The sequence below is a fragment of the Phalacrocorax aristotelis genome, chromosome 1 (genome assembly GCF_949628215.1).
Source record: "Phalacrocorax aristotelis chromosome 1, bGulAri2.1, whole genome shotgun sequence".
In the NCBI taxonomy this organism is placed as follows: Eukaryota; Metazoa; Chordata; class Aves; order Suliformes; family Phalacrocoracidae; genus Phalacrocorax; species Phalacrocorax aristotelis.
In genome coordinates, this window is record NC_134276.1 from 34,370,984 (window position 1) to 34,387,434 (window position 16,451).

Below are 16,451 nucleotides of genomic sequence, written 5' to 3' on the forward strand. Positions count from 1 at the left end.
GGCTTTTGAGTGGGGAGTGAAGGAGAGAGCAAAAGGACATTGTTCAGTCTGCCACCACATAGGTCTTGCCATAAATTCAGTTTTTCATCCATGTTGACACTACAACAATTTGACTTCTAAAAATATGCACATAGTCAAATATATGTACATACACATCTGGAAATTACTTTGACAAAAATTACATAGTCAAGTTTTGGGCCACTACTGCAACTTTTCTCTCAGACAGCACCTATTAGGAACAAGCTTAATATCTTGAATGGAAATAAAACTGCCATTAAATTCAGTGTAAATTCAAAAGCACCCTTTACTTTCAAAGGGGCTAACTTTACCGATAACATTTATATGGCTTCAGCCCAATGGGTTTAGACTTACAATCTGTAAAATAAAATTATACAGAGTTCAATTAAAGCTCATTGCCTAATTTTTAACATATCGTATCAGCAATATATAAGAAAATACAGTTCCCAAAGGTTCGTGGCAACATTTCTGGTTTCCTTTACCAATTCAAACAAAAATGCAGACACTACATTTGCTAATCAAGAAAATAATGGTCTACATCTCAGAAGCAACACAGCAGCTACTGCAAAGCACCCTGCTTCCTGCAATATGATATTTGCATTAAGGCACCTTCTGCTGCTCTAAACTATTATCAGGCATTACACTAATAGCACTTTGTATGGCCAATCTTGAATTGACTTAGTAATGTAGAAACATCACTTAGAATCTGAAACGGGCAGGGAAATGGTTTTTCTGTTCTTTGAACAGTTATTTTTAAAATATCTTTCTGGAACTCATGAAGAGAGGGTGATACAAAGAGAGAGAACACCCCCACCTCTCCTCTTAGGGACCACACCCGATACCAGGGACACAAGCATACCAGATTTAATGCTTTGTAACTTCTCTGTGCTTCTAGATATTGGTGAGTGCATTCTGGAAAATACCAGGATAACACGTGATGCCTCCCTTGCTTTCTGTCTGTCCCTCCATTTCCCTGTTCTCATGCTGGTGGGTCCATATAAATGCAACGGATGAATGTGCCTCAATCACAGTGGTGGGAGTAGACTGCTGGGGTCATTGATGCTACCATACCTACCAGAACTTGTCTGCAAAAATCACAGTGCTAACAGTTGGACAGCTTTCTAAAGTACTTTAATTTATTGGATTCAGCTTACTAAATAAATTATAACAGTTCTGTCACTGTCAAAGGTGTAGTTGGTGTTTTATGGTGAATTGTCACTATTATTTTTGAAGATGAGCCAAGCCAGGCAAAAGTATAAATTACGAAGGGAGAAGAGGATTTAAAAGCAAGGCAAGTAATAAATGGCTATTATATTTGCCCGAGTACAATACAGAATTTATAATCAGAATAATTAGCTCTGTCTACTCCACTAAAACACTGATTCCCTCTTTTTGCTGGCCTTCTCCTATTTCACTGTTGCCAAGCTCACACATAATGAACTACTGTGTTGATTTAGCCCCCACAACAAAAACTCTTAGGAGGGGCAAGAAAAGGGTTAGTCCCACACAGCATATTCTGCACCATTATACCAGGACAAGCAGGCTTAACTAAAAGGCAGGACAAAAGCGGTTACATCACAGAAAGAGGTATAAGGTCTACTCTGACTTCACTCTGCAGCAGAATCCAGCCTGGGTCATTCAGGTGGCCCTGCCTTATACTACATCTAGTAAAAATGAAGAAGCATCTCCCGGAATACATCCGGGCACATTAAGAACAAGAAAGTGATTGGGAGTAGTCAGCATGGATTCACCAAAGGGGAGTCATGCTTGACCAACCTGATAACCTATGGTGACACGACTGGCTTGGTGGATGAAGAGACAAAGGTGGATGCCTTCAGTGAGGCTTTCAGCACTATCCCTTAAGATCCTCACAAAGAAGCTGATGAAGTGTGGGCCAGATGAGCAGACAGTGATGTAGATTGGAAACTGAATGAATGGCTAGGCCTAGAGGTTGGTGACCAGTGCCACAAAGTCTACTTCGAGGCCGGTAACTAGCAGTGTACCCTGAAGGTGAACACTGGGTCCAGCCCTCTTTAACATCTTCATTAATGATCTCAATGATGGGGCAGAGTGTACCCTCAGCAAGTTTGCTGATGACAAAACACTGGGAGGAGTAGCTGATACACCAGAGGGTCATCCTGGCATCCAGAGGACCCTTGACAGACTGGAGAAATGAACTGACAAGAGCCTCATGAGACTCAACAAGGAGAAGCCCAAAGTCCTGCACCTGGGGAGGAACAACCCCAGGCATCAATGCATGGTGGGGGCCACCCAGCTGGAAAGCAGCTTGGCAGAAAAGGACCTGGGGGTCCTGTTGAGCAGCTAATTGTATATAAGCCATCAGTGTGGCCTTGCAGCAAAGAAGGCCAATGGTATCCTGGGCTGCATTAGAAGGACTGTTGCCAACAGGTCGAGAGGTGATCCTGCCCCTCTGCTCAGCACTGGTGAGGCCACACCTGGAATATTGTTACCAGTCCTGGGCTCCTCAGTACAAGAGAGACACGGACATACTGGACACAATCCAGGGAAGGGTCATAAGGATGATGGTGGGACTGAAGCATCTGACATATGAGGAGACGCTGGGAGAGCTGGGACTGTTTCGCCTGGAGAAGAGAAGGCTCAGAAGGATCTTATTTATATATGTAAATAGCTGAAGGGAGAATGCAAAGAGGATGGAGCCAGGCTCTTTCCAGTGGTGCCCAGTGACAAACTATGAGACAATGGACACAAACTGAAACACAAGGGCTTTCTGTGAACATCAGGAAACACTTTTTTACTGTGAGGGTGACTGAGCACTGGCACAGGTAGTCTAGGGAGGTTGTGGAGTCTCCAACCTTGGAGATATTGAAAAGCTGTCTGGACATGGTCCTGAGAAGCTTGCCCTATGCAGCCCTGCTTCAGCAGGGGGGGATGGACCAGATGACCTTCAGAGGTCCCTTCCAACCCTCAAATCGCTCTGTGACTCTGTGAAAACAGAATCCAGGGAAATCAAGTAATCCAGTTATGACATGTCCAGCTTCAAACTGTAAAACAGATGCAAAAAGTATCCAGCAGAGGTCATTTTGCCAGAAATCTAAGATTTCTCAAATTTGACCTCACAGAATCACAGAATGGCAGGGGTTGGAAGGGACCTCTGGAGATCATCTTGTCCAACCCCCTCTGCTTAAGCAGCGACACCCCGACCAGGGGGCACAGGAATGCGTCCAGGCAGGTTTTGAATGTCTCCAGGGAAGGAGACTCCACAACCTCCCTGGGCAGCCTGTGCCACTGCTCTGGCACCCTCACAGGAAAGAAGTCTTTCCTCATATTGAAGTGGAACTTCCTGTGTTCCAACTTGGCCCATTGCCCCTTGTCCTGTCATTGGGCACCACTGAAAAGACACCCACCCTTCAGATATTTATAGGTATTGATGAAATCCCCCCTCAGTCTTCTCTTCTCCAGGCTGAACAAACCCAGATGTCTCAGCCTTTCCCCATAAGGCAGATGCTCCAGTCCCCTGATAATCGTAGCTCTCCGCTGGACTTGCTCAAGCAGTCCCACATCCTTCTTAAACCGGGGAGCCCAAAACTGGACACAGTACTCCAGATGTGGTCTCACTAGGGCAGAGTAGAGGGGGAGGATAACCTCCCTCGAGCTTCTGGCCACACTCTTTTTAATGTATCCCAGGATTCCCTTGGCTTTCTTGGCCACAAGGGCACATTGCTGGCTCATGGTCAACTTGCTGTCCACCAGCACTGCCAGGTCCTTCTCAGCAGAGCCGCTTTCCAGCAGGTCAGCCCTCAGTCTGTACTGGTGCATGGGGTTGTTCCTCCCCAGGGGCAGGACCTTGCACTTGCTTTTGTTGAATTTTATCAGGTTGCCCTCGGCCCAGCTCTCCAGCTTGTCCAGGTCTCGTTGGATGGCAGCACATCCTTCTGGTGTATCAGCCACTCCTCCCAGCTTGGTATCATCAGTGAATTTGCTGAGGTTACACTCTAGCCCATCATCCAGGTCATTGATGAATATATTAAACATGACTGGACCCAGCACAGACCCCTGGGGAACACCACTAGTTATGGGCCTCCATCCAGCCTCTGCTGAATTCATCACGACCCTCTGAGCTCTGCTCTTCAGCCAGTTCTCTATCCACCTCACTGTCCACTCATCCAACCCGCACGTCTTTAGCTTGCCTGTGAGGAGGCTATGGAAGACAGTGTCGAATGCCTTGCTGAAGTTGAGGTAGACAACACCCACTGATATCCACCTCATGTATCCCACTGCTAAACCAACTGCTAACAGAAAAATATTATTCCTTCAGAAGCATAACTTTATAATGAGACAGTTACAAGATGGGAATTTTTTATGAATTTGGACTGAAGAACTATAAATTTATCTTAAATCAGTATTTAAATATAGCAAAACCAATAAACTACTCTTGTATATGCAAACTGTAAACTGCTATATATAGTTCAAGGCCTGCATATTTCTTTGAATTCCTTACATAAAAATTTGTTAAGCATATTATTTTGCACTGCTGCACTCTTAGCTCCAGCTTCACCAGTTCATTACACGACTATCAGATGGGATGGCTTCTGTGCTTAAAGGAAAATATTTAGTTATACATTTAATGGCATTAGGTGCAAAGTTATACAAAATAGAAGAGCAAGTGACTATTTTTTTCCTCTGCAATATCAGATGCCTGTTCAAACACGATCCAGCTGCTTAAAGCCAGGGATCCTTGTTCACCAGAAGCAGGAATTTATTCAAAGTTTAAACCAATGGCTTTATTTATAAAATTATTTGGTATACAGGAACTGCACTGAGGGTTACTTTTTAAGGTTTCTCCAGGTATTTTAACCACTTTTAAAGCAGAAAGAGAAAGAAACATCAGAGAATAGGTAAGTGTAAACTGCAGGAAGAAAGAAATCTGGCAATCTTCAGTGCTTGCTCTCCAAACACCCCAACTGCTTCAGTGGTGCTACACCATGAGTTCTGACAAGGAAATGAAAGGTATTTTAAATGCATTTACTTCTATGCAAATCTCCTTATTGTGTTTCACAAATTAAAGAAACTCTTAGAAAACTAAAGGAAGAAAAAGACATTTTCTGTGAGCTATTTTTAGAAAATTTCTGCTTACACTCAAAATCTGCGGAGAACAAGCTCCAAGCAAATGTAACTAGAACCAAAATGTACAATATAGCCTAGACTGGAACATTTTTAAGCATTCTCTTGTTTTCCTCTTCAGAAAAGTGTTCAGCTTTCTTGTAATAGCTCAATCCCAAGCGATTTATCTATGGATTTTAGCCTCACAGCTGAAATGCTTTATTGCTTTTTCATAATGAAACTTAAAACTTCAACATCTCCAGACACTCTAGGGAAAGGGAGACAGTGCATCAAGTCAGAGATAAGGAGCTTAAAACTTGAAAGTCACACCCAAAGCTACCCAAAGAGCTCTCAGCTTCATTAGGGTTTTTTGTCACTGTCAGAGGGTGGGGGAAAATGAGCAAATGCTAAATGGAGGAAAAATACCTAAGTGCATCACAAGTGCACACTAATTGCTTTTGTCTATTTTTTTTTCCTCATCATATTAATTTGCTATTTCGGTTTTTGTTTTGTTTCCAAGCTGACTGAAGGGGTGGGGGGGGAACAACTGAGTGGAAAATTGAACAAAATGGAATACAAAGCACTTCCCCTCTTTCTGTGGTTTGGGTATTGCTCAGGCTGGGAGCTTCAAAAAGCCTTTGTCATTTAGAGGCTAACCAGCATCTGTATGAAACAGCTGATAGTTCACAACTATCGATAAACTAAATCCATACCAAGAATTAGTTACCTCTGCAAAGCTAAGTCACCCAGGTGAGGCCAGCACAAGAATCTCAGCTGTTTCCAGCCACACTCTACCTCGCAGAGACAAGAAGAGGCCTAAAGATCTTCACGGATGTCACTCCAGGACCTCTGTCAGCTCTGTGCTAGACTGCAAATGGGGCACAGAGAATGTCTGGATATGCCATTCCCCCATCTTGAAGTGGTGCCACACACTGACTCTCCTGATAATACCAAGGTCAAAATTTAAAATGCAATTTTTCTGGGAGTGGGATTCAGCTCAGAGGAAGATACTTTAAGTGAAGACTTAAACCAGTAAAGAAACCATCTCCTGATGTCCTCTGAGACCAAACTGCAGCAAATTGGATTTTGTAAACAAGCGGGACAGCATCAGAGAAATACCTCCGCTGGCATCCCTAAGCTTTTCTGCACTTAAATAAAGTTCAAGACTCTGAACTTTGGGCAAATCAGGAGTCAGGAATAAAACTGAATTGATGTTGAATTATTTAAATTGGAAAAAAACTGTATTAGAATCACAGAATCACAGAATGGCAGGGGTTGGAAGGGACCTCTGGAGATCATCTTGTCCAACCCCCTCTGCTTAAGCAGCGACACCCCGACCAGGGGGCACAGGAATGCGTCCAGGCAGGTTTTGAATGTCTCCAGGGAAGGAGACTCCACAACCTCCCTGGGCAGCCTGTGCCACTGCTCTGGCACCCTCACAGGAAAGAAGTCTTTCCTCATATTGAAGTGGAACTTCCTGTGTTCCAACTTGTGCCCATTGCCCCTTGTCCTGTCATTGGGCACCACTGAAAAGACTCCTGTCCTATCCTCTTGACACCCACCCTTCAGATATTTAGAAGTATTGCTAAAATCTCCCTTCAGTCTTCTCCAGGCTGAACAAACCCATGTCTCTCGGCCTTTCCTCATAAGGGAGACGCTCCAGTCCCCTGATCATCTTCCTAGCTCTCCGCTGGACTCTCTCCAGTAGTTCCCTGTCTTTCCTGAACCGGGGAGCCCAGAACTGGACACAGTACTCCAGATGTGGTCTCACTAGGGCAGAGTAGAGGGGGAGGATAACCTCCCTTGAGCTTCTGGCCACACTCTTTTTAATGTATCCCAGGATTCCCTTGGCCTTCTTGGCCACAAGGGCACATTGCTGGCTCATGGTCAACTTGCTGTCCACCAGCGCTGCCAGGTCCTTCTCAGCAGAGCCGCTTTCCAGCAGGTCAGCCCTCAGCCTGTACTGGTGCACGGGGTTGTTCCTCCCCAGGGGCAGGACCTTGCACTTGCTTTTGTTGAATTTTATCAGGTTGCCCTCAGCCCAGCTCTCCAGCTTGTCCAGGTCTCGTTGGATGGCAGCACATCCTTCTGGTGTATCAGCCACTCCTCCCAGCTTGGTATCATCAGCAAACTTGATCTGTCCGTTTGTCCAGGTCATTGATGAATATGTTGGACAGGACTGGACTCAGCACAGACTCCTGGGGAACACCACTAGTTACAGGCCTCCAACAAGACTCTGCATCGTCGTTCATGACCCTCTGAGCTCTGCTCTTCAGCCAGTTCTCTATCCACCTCACTGTCCACTCATCTAACCCACACTTCCTAAGCCTACCTGTGAGGATGTTATGGGGGACAGCGTCAAAAGCCTTGCTGAAGTCGAGGTAAACAACATCCACTGCTCTCCCTTCATCTACCCAGCCACTCATGCCATCATAGAAGGCTATCAGGATAATTATTCCAAGCTTTGGGACTATCTTTGTCTCTGATAGGCGAAAAGACAGAAGACTGGAGTGCCCAAACCCAAAGATGAAAGGTTTTAAACTCCTTTGGGAAAAGGCTCTTCTCATTGCCTCTTGCTGTGGCTTGGGGACAGTTAAGCAGTTCTCACATTCCCTGAAGTTCATGTAGTCCCTGAAGAAAAATCTCAGTAACAACTCTGAACAAAATCTGCGTGCAAGGAAGCATGCAAAATATGTCTAAGTCTAAGAAATTAACACTCTCTCCAAAATACTGCAAAAGTTTGGCAATGCATTCTGTTTTCCAAGCCCATCATGAATATTAAAAGTTAATTTTCTGAAATCAATTAGAAGCAGCTAATCTCAACAATAAGCAAAGAGCTGACTGATGTCAGAAGCAGCAGGGCTGAAATAAACTACTAAAAAGCAATACGCCTTCAGGCCCCGTTGTAACATTCAACTTGAAATTATGACGAATCACAGGAATTGAGTTTACAGTACAGCTGGGCAACCTCCCACTAAAAACAGCAGCTGTACAGGAGGATTCAAAGATGAAAAGAATTGGTTTATGCTTTAGGCTGGTTCCACATAAATTGTATGCCAGTAAACTTTACATCCCCAGCCAAAATGCAGGATACGCTACATTCAGAAATATGGATAGGAGATAGGGTAATCAGAGTTCTGGAAGAAAACAATATAAACTGGAAGAAAGCAATACAAATTCTAACCACAGCTGAAGTGCAGTTGCTCCAATGGAGTATTTGGCCTCACTAACCTATTAAAAATAACTAACCATCTCAAAATAATAGGTTGAAGGAAAATCAGCAAATATAAATGTTTAGGTTTTCAAAATGTATCCAAATTTATAGATTATCAAGGAAATCGCAGACATCTGACTAAAGATTATTTTGTTTAAAAACATATTAAGCAGACCCCTCTGCTTTCAGGTCAATGTGAACTGATAAGTCTGACCAAAAAAGTGGAAACCAAGAGAAAAAAAAACTTTTACTTTTTGTAACAAAATTACATTCAGAGACTAACTTCAATGAAAAGCCATTCATGTTTTGTTTTTTTTTCTTTATATAATATGAAAAAAAAATAACTTTAGAACAAAAGGGATGGAATTTAATTTGAACTAAGTTAAGCACTCCTGTTCAAAAAAGTTAAAACATCAGGTGACCCATAATTTTCTCTAGTTCAGTCACTGAAGTGAAAAGACCAATTATTTTTGTGTCACAATCATGCAATGAGATGAAAAGCTAAGGAACCTAAAACAAGTAAGAAAGAAAAGTAGGAATTTTTAATATCTGAAAGATTAGTAGATATTAAGCACCTTGTTATTCTCTTACAAAATTTTGTGGCACAATCCTTAAACTGGAAGAGAAATGTAAAGTAGTGATATGGGAACATTTACAGACAGCACAAAATTTTGATTACTTAGTACCCCCCCTTGATCACCAAGGTACTTCAGAGTGAGCCAGGCAAGGGATTAACAGACAGAACAACAATTTGAAAAAGTTCAGCGTTAGTAAAAACAGAGAAATACACACCAGTGAAAAAGCACAGAAGTAGTATTTGTGAATTACAGACAGCTCCAAATTAACAGGAAAAGGATCTTAGTATCATCATAGAGGAAAAAAAATGCATAATGTGTTGCTGCTGCAGAGAACAGACAAAATGTGGGATCCATAAGGAGTGTAAATGAATGTTAATTCAGAAAACAGCCCCAAATATCCGTGACTTGTGCTCCCTGAGTGCCAAACTAGTCACTTCTCTTACAAGATGAGTACTAGTCAGAAGAGCAAGAATAGGTAAGAGTATAGAAAAATGTTTACACAGATTATTTACCTTGGAAAATAGTCAAATCAACAGGAGGCAATAAAAAATATAAACTAAAGACAGACAGTTCATAGGTTTCTGCTGCCTTTGCCTCATAACACGAGGTGGGAATACTTAATTAAAACCCAGCACATTAAGAGTTCTCCAAGTATTTTTCCACACAATAAATAATTAGACTGTATGGTCTATATGGTCCATAGCATCACTAAAACCAAGAACTCAGCAAAAAATTATTATATTAGACATTTTTGCAAGCATATCCTGAATCCTAGTAATCATTGTTATTGGCTGGAATATAAAATCCCATTTCCAGCCAATTTCTAATTACTAAGAATTACAGTAGGCTTTCCAGGACAGCAGATCTGCCTACTGCAGCTTCCTCCCTCTCAAGATGATCGCTTTCAGAAGATACATATTCAACAAAAAATACTTGATTCAGCACCTGATTCAGAAAGCTGAAACCGGGGGGTCTACATTTTAGATGTCATGGATGACAAAGCTCCTACTGTAACTAAGGAAGAGTTCGTTAATAATCAGTGGAGTCCATACTGAATTGAGCAATTACAGGAATCTACTTTAAAGAGCTATTAATCTTCTTGTAGATACCTAAATTTAGGAGCCTACAAAGCTATCACTGAGTCCCACCCTGAAGTCAGGGCAAGCTGAATCCCCATCCTGCGTACCATCTAGTATGTTAATTCTCATATTCCTGGAGGGGACCTTCCAGAACAACGGTGAAATTACTTCCTCTGTTACTCTCAGAGGCAATTAGAGAACAGAATTAATCTAGCCAGGTTTTTCACTTTTCTGAATATGCCTATAGTAAGAAGTTGAGTGTCCATGGCTTTGTGTAATTCTTAGATGTACTACAAGTTGGCCTAACCCAAATCAAACGTCTACAGCCAGCTATATGAAGTAATGCCTCAAAGCCAGTATTTCTACCTGAGTTTATTATTTTCCATCACATTTATCACAAAAAAAACCATAACTGAATTAAATGTTTCAAACATCAGTTTGAATGGATTAAATATAGTTGCTGCCACATGATGCCTGTGCATTTTACATGAGATTGTAAGATAGATTTATAATAACCCAGGGCATTTTATATATCCATGTGGCTCAACGCCTGAAAGACAGCATGGTTATCATCTATATTTAGGAAGCATGGTAGTGTTGGGTTGATGGTTGGACTTGATGATCCTAGAGGTCTTTTCCAACCTTAATAATTCTATACAGGTTTTTTTACCTCGTCAATGTGCATCAGTTCTTCATTATCAACAGCAAGGCAGAGGTAGAAACCTAAGCCAAAAGCTAACTTCTCAAAATCGCCTTTTAAATCACAATTCATAATCACCTTTGGTGCCCTGAGGAACTTCATTAATTGAATATGCCTGTTCAAGAACCATTTTAATATTTTAAAATCCCATTCCTTATACCTATTACAACAAAAGCACACCACCAATGTTTCACTTGCCCACGCTTGCGTGCTGAAGAGTATTACTCAGCCTCACTCAGTCTCAAGCCTTGTTCTGAGAACAATAAAGAGCTTTTTTCTAAATGCACTTGAGATATCAACAAGCCATCTTCCATCCCTGCAAACCAAAATACATAAGGAATTAGAGCTCTCCGCAGAATTGGTCACTGCCCTGTCTGCTTGCATGCAATAAGGATGGGAGACTGATTCATCCCCAAAGTCTCCCCAAAGCGGTAACGTGCTGTGCAACTACACTCCTCAGGTTGTGCTGAGACAACATAAACCACCCTCTGAGGCAGAAGCAAAGCACTGTGGAAAAAACTCTCAGCAGAGTACCTGACACCATTACGAGGACTCAGCGCCCACCCACCCCACTGAACTGCACGCATGGGGTGAACAAAAGCCCCTGTGGGCTCCTGCTGTTGCTGATAGAGAGCGTGATGCACATCCTCAATGGGCTGAATTGGCTTCTTGTACCTCTTCTCTCTCTTCCCACAGACTTAGGAGACTAGTACCTAACAAGCAAGTAGGAAGAATCTAGCCCCTGAGGGTCTCATATAAAGACTCTGAAGTCAAGGGACCCCCTTTCGTCTATTTAACGGCCTCTAGATGAGGATGCTTAGAACTACACAAAATGCCTATAATCTATTACAAGACACCCTAGTGCAAGCTTGTGCACTAGGAACTATTTGCTAGAACTGACTTGGTTGTTCATTGAAAAGTCATATCATCAGCAATAAAGAAAAAACTGAAATGGATGAGCTAGTTTAAGTTTAGCAGCTTCTCATTTTGATTAGCAGATATTTATTTATCTCAGCTTTCCCCTTAACCTCAAATTGTTTGTAGTAAGAAAGGAAAAGTAGTTCTGGTGAATAAACACTGATATTTAGTTACATAAAATACTCTGCAAGCACAAGCATTACAAATAAACTCAACCTTAAACCCATGTGTTATGACTAATTTTAGGACCAGAGTTTTATCCAAAAAAAAGTGCATGGAAAATCTTGACACACACACACCTTTTTCTCCAAACAAACTAGAAAGGGCAAAAGAAGCCAAACCCAGTAGCTTTGACAAGCTGGGGGTGGGAGATTGAGGGGAAGGGGGGGAATTTAAGTGAAATGACAAAAGGGCTTGTAAAAAAAACCCACTTAATTTTAATGTATATTTTTAAAGCCATGTTTTCCTGGAAAAATTGTCATTTGGTGTATATTCCATCTATGTAAGTTTGTGTTAAAAATATTCTCTATAGGGACAAAGAAACAAGAGGAGTACATTAACTAGAGAAAGCTGAAGTTAAGGATTTAATTTTTGCTTTTTTAACACAAAGAATGCTAACAGAGCACCTAAAGAAAAAAAGTAAGTTTAAGAAAGGCTGGATTATCCTTTTTTAAGATGGAAGGGAAAAAAAGGCAAAAAGAAATGTTTCTTTTCATTTATAAGGGGTATTGCTGGAAAGGCCCCCCCCCAACTCCAAACCAGGGTAGGCAAGGCCAGAGATGTCTTACTTCACTGAGCTGTGTTGCTGGGAGACTGGGTTAGGCAAACACAAAGAAAGAAGCCAAAAGATTAAACAAGATGATGACTATTACCATATTTCATGGTCAAATCAGATGACACTTCAATTGAGGAGAGATATAAATCCAAATAATTTTTCAAAATTAACCTGAAGACTCCTTAGAGAAAACACTGTTTGCCCTAAATTACCCAGGACATGAAAATAAATATTGTCTCCAAAGCTGTTAAAAGCTGTAGCCCCTGAGATTCCCTTTTTTCACTACCTTCTTCCCCAGAAGTCTTGATACTAGATACAAAACATGCCTTTGGTGAAGAATGAGATACTGAGTGGGCCTAAAGGACTATAAAGGATACCAAAACACCAAACGTTGTAAGAAAAGAAAAGAAAAAAAAAAAAAAAAGGGGAAAAAAACCCAAACAAAGCAGTCCAAAATACATCACTTTTCTTCCCCGCACAAAATTACACCAAGATCATAGAATCACAGAATATCTCAAGTTGGAAAGGACCCATAAGGATCATCAAGTCCAACTCCCTGCTCCTCGCAGGATTACCCAAAACTAAACCATGACTAAGAGTATCATCCAGACATTCATTGAACTCTGACAGGCTTGGTGATGTGACCACTTCCCTGGGCAGCCTGTTCCGGTGACCGACCACCCCCTCAGTGAAGAACTTTTTCTTAACTTCCAACCTGAATTTCCCCTGATGCAGCTTCATTCCATTCCCTTGTGTCCTATCCCTGGTCACCAGAGAGAAGAGATCAGCAGCTCCCCCTCCGCTGCCCCCCTTGAAGAAGTTGTAGACTGCAGTGAGGTCACCGCTCAGCCTTCGCTTCTCCAAGCTGGACAAGCCAAGTGACCTGAGGTGCTCCTCTTGCCTTCGAGACCTTTTGCCGTCTTGCTCACCCTCCTCTGGACACCGTCTGAGAGTTTGATGTCTTTCTTATATTGAGGTGCCCAAAACTGCACCCAGTACTCGAGGTGGGGTCACACCAGTGCAGTGTAGTGGGACAATCACTGGCTAGCTATGCTGTGCTTGATGCACCCCAGGACAGAGTTGGCTGCCAGGGCACACTGTTGACTCATATTTGCCATCAACCCAAACCCCCATATATCTTTCCGCAGGGCTGCTCTCCAGCCTCTCGTCTCCCAGTTTGTACATATAACTAGGATTACCTCATCCCAGGAGGAGAATCCTGCACTTGCTCTTCTCGAAATTCACATGGTTGGTGATTGCCTAGCTCTCTGGTCTACCCAGATCTCTAGATAAATGTCTTATTTCATGATTCAGTGATCAGTAGTAACATAGCCAGAGTTTTCTTAGTTTTGTTTTTCCTGTAGTGGAACCTACAGTGAAGGAAGTTTGGGTCTTCAGGGGATGCTGAGCCTTATATCACCTCTTGAACAATAAGTGACATGCTGGAACTCTCAACTCATCATCTTTGTATGCCTCATTATTCCTCGGCTATCCTTATGCCTGCATGACACCTTTACTTCTGGCCAGGGCTAAGACAGAAGCAGAGCTTCTAAGCAACAGAAAGAAACTTTTCAAAAGGCAAGCTGGTACCTCACATAGCCACCTCTCATCTGACACTTTCCATCAAAATAGTCTTTCTAGTTGCATTCTTAGTAAAGAAACTTAGATTGACATAACACACTGGACTGTCCAGGCCCACGTAAACACGTCTTTGAGGTGCTCTGACTACTTCAGTAGCTGCCTGGGAGGTACCACAGCAAGGAAGACCTGATGAAGCTTTCAGAAGGCTTGCGTTGGGCTGTCTTGGAGAACAACCAACGCTAGTAACATAAACCATCTGTGAAATTAAAATCCTCAGGAAAATGGCAAATCAACATTTTAGTAGAGAATAACAGGATTTTCAGCTTAAGAAAGATGATGCCACTGCAGTCAGCAGGAGAACTCAAGACTTTTGAAAGGACAACTTCATCCACAATCTCCCCCACATGTAATTCTTGTTCAGAAAATTTACTTTTTCAGAGATTAAGAATCAGCAGAGGAACTGCGTCAGACTTAAACACTTTGCTACAACAAAGCAGTTGAACAATAAATGCCAAGACCTGTGTGTAAAACACACTTGTGAACTTACAGAAACACAGATTTATGAACAGTCTTTGTTTCTTATACCAGTATCGAATCAAGGTATGACTGTGAAGACAGCTTTTCTACGTGACTTGGAAACATACAGAGATATGATCGGCGATGAAAAAAACATACACATTAAAATTACAGAAAACCAAAAATGTTATTATAAAAAATTAAAACATTATTGTTTTACAATTACATTTGAATCAATTCAGCATGTTACCTCAAAGACAAACTACAGCATAAAGCCAAACTGTACTAATAAGTACTAATGAAGTACTAGTACTGAATCTTACTATTTTTAATGCCTTGTATCACCTTTTGAATCAAGTGTTATCTAAAATTCTAATTTCTGCCAAAAAAAAAAAAAAATCACAGAAACACAATTATCAATAGCTGACATGATACTGTTCTGATATGTTATACCATTGCCAAATAAAGGACATATTATTTCCAAATAGAGGAAAACAAGAAGCAATTCAGAGGATTCTTGATTTTATTACTAACAGTCGATCCACAGCTTTCAAGACCAGTATTATAATGGTTCCATACCGTGAAGCTGTTGTTGACATTTTTTGTGCTCGATTCAGCTACGCTGGCATCTGACAGGTCAACTTCATCAAATATTAGAGACTGTGAATGGAAAAGAACATAAAAACATTAAGTATGGCCTGAGTCCACATTCAGGTATGCTTAGAGTCTGTGCTTTCATTTCCTTGTGTCCATTCCGATTGGAAAATTAAAAAAATGTGGCGAAAAAATAAAAGACACTGATGATGTGATAAAACTTCCTATCTGACTCCTTAACACAGTCCTATTTGCTATCTAAGTGGTATATGAGAGTATAAAAAGGTGGTTTCAAAAATATATATTGCTTTAAAATCTCTTTAAGAATTTTTTTTAAATAGATGCAGCTTTGGGGTGTCTACTGTGTAGCTATATGGTGTCAGAGGAAAGAGATTCATGTTTAGTAAAATGTAAATTAATGAATCAGTTTTAGGATAGAACTCTAAATTCATGAACAGGAATCTATGATACAGTATCCATATGAGAAAATAGAGCTCAGGGGCCTGAAGAGATCCCTTCCAGTCCTTTGATGTTCCAGCAAGAGAAATATGTGTCTTTAAACACTGCAGCATCTGACAAAGGCTTAATTAGGTTTTGTTAAACTCATGATGGGTTTTGAAGCACAGAAGGGAAGACCAACAAAAATGCCTCTCCCTCTTTTTTAGCCATACTATGGTCTTCCTCTTCCATGCCATTGGAAGAAGAACTGATGTTGGGGGAGTTTCAGCACGTCTGGATTCAGGGTTACAAAGTGTTTGTACAATTGCCTACTCATTACACCTCCTTTTCTCATCTTCATGGCACAGATGACATTGCTTCAGAGCTTTTATCTGCCATGTTTATTAAGTCTTTATATAAACTGCTCATGATAGCACCACAGGCACAGAAGTGTGACAACTGTGAACCAAACAATGAAGCCCTGTGCTGGGGCTCCCTGGAGAGAACATGTTTTCCTTGATTCACCGCAGCCACACAACTGTGCACCATGCAAGTGTAGTCATATAGTCCTAGAAGGAGAGGTCTCCATGCCTGAGTAATAGTTTTATTGAGAAGACCAGGCTAGAGAAGATGATGGAGACCTGAAGCACCTCACCTACAGCTCCCATGAGTCACTGCAATCCCACAGGGTAAAGAAAAGTAATGACCACAGCTATGGAACAGCACAGTCTGAGCCAGCCCAACAAGCCAAAATGCTCTCAGTCCTGGCCCTGAGGGAGGGAGGAAATGCCTTTCAGAAAGAAGATAAGTATTCCCCTCAGCCCACCCCCAATTTTCCCACCAAAAATTTCAACTGATGGGAAACAGCTTTTTCCCTTATATATCAGTTTTGGCAGAAAATCTTCCTATCTTGATTTCACGTAACCATTTCCACCTCTTTAATGGCAATATGGGCATC

The 16,451-nt window shown here is 41.7% G+C and overlaps 1 protein-coding gene across 2 annotated transcripts in view; it reads right to left on the reverse strand.

Annotated features, from left to right (window-relative positions):
- Positions 1 to 16,451, reverse strand: part of DGKH (diacylglycerol kinase eta) — a 166,254-nt gene that overhangs the window by 60,101 nt on the left and 89,702 nt on the right. For both annotated transcript variants that reach the window (XM_075087944.1, XM_075087934.1), the window contains exon 4: positions 15,041 to 15,121. In XM_075087944.1, the coding sequence (XP_074944045.1) occupies positions 15,041 to 15,121 (81 nt within the window). The remainder of the gene's footprint in view (positions 1 to 15,040; positions 15,122 to 16,451) is intronic.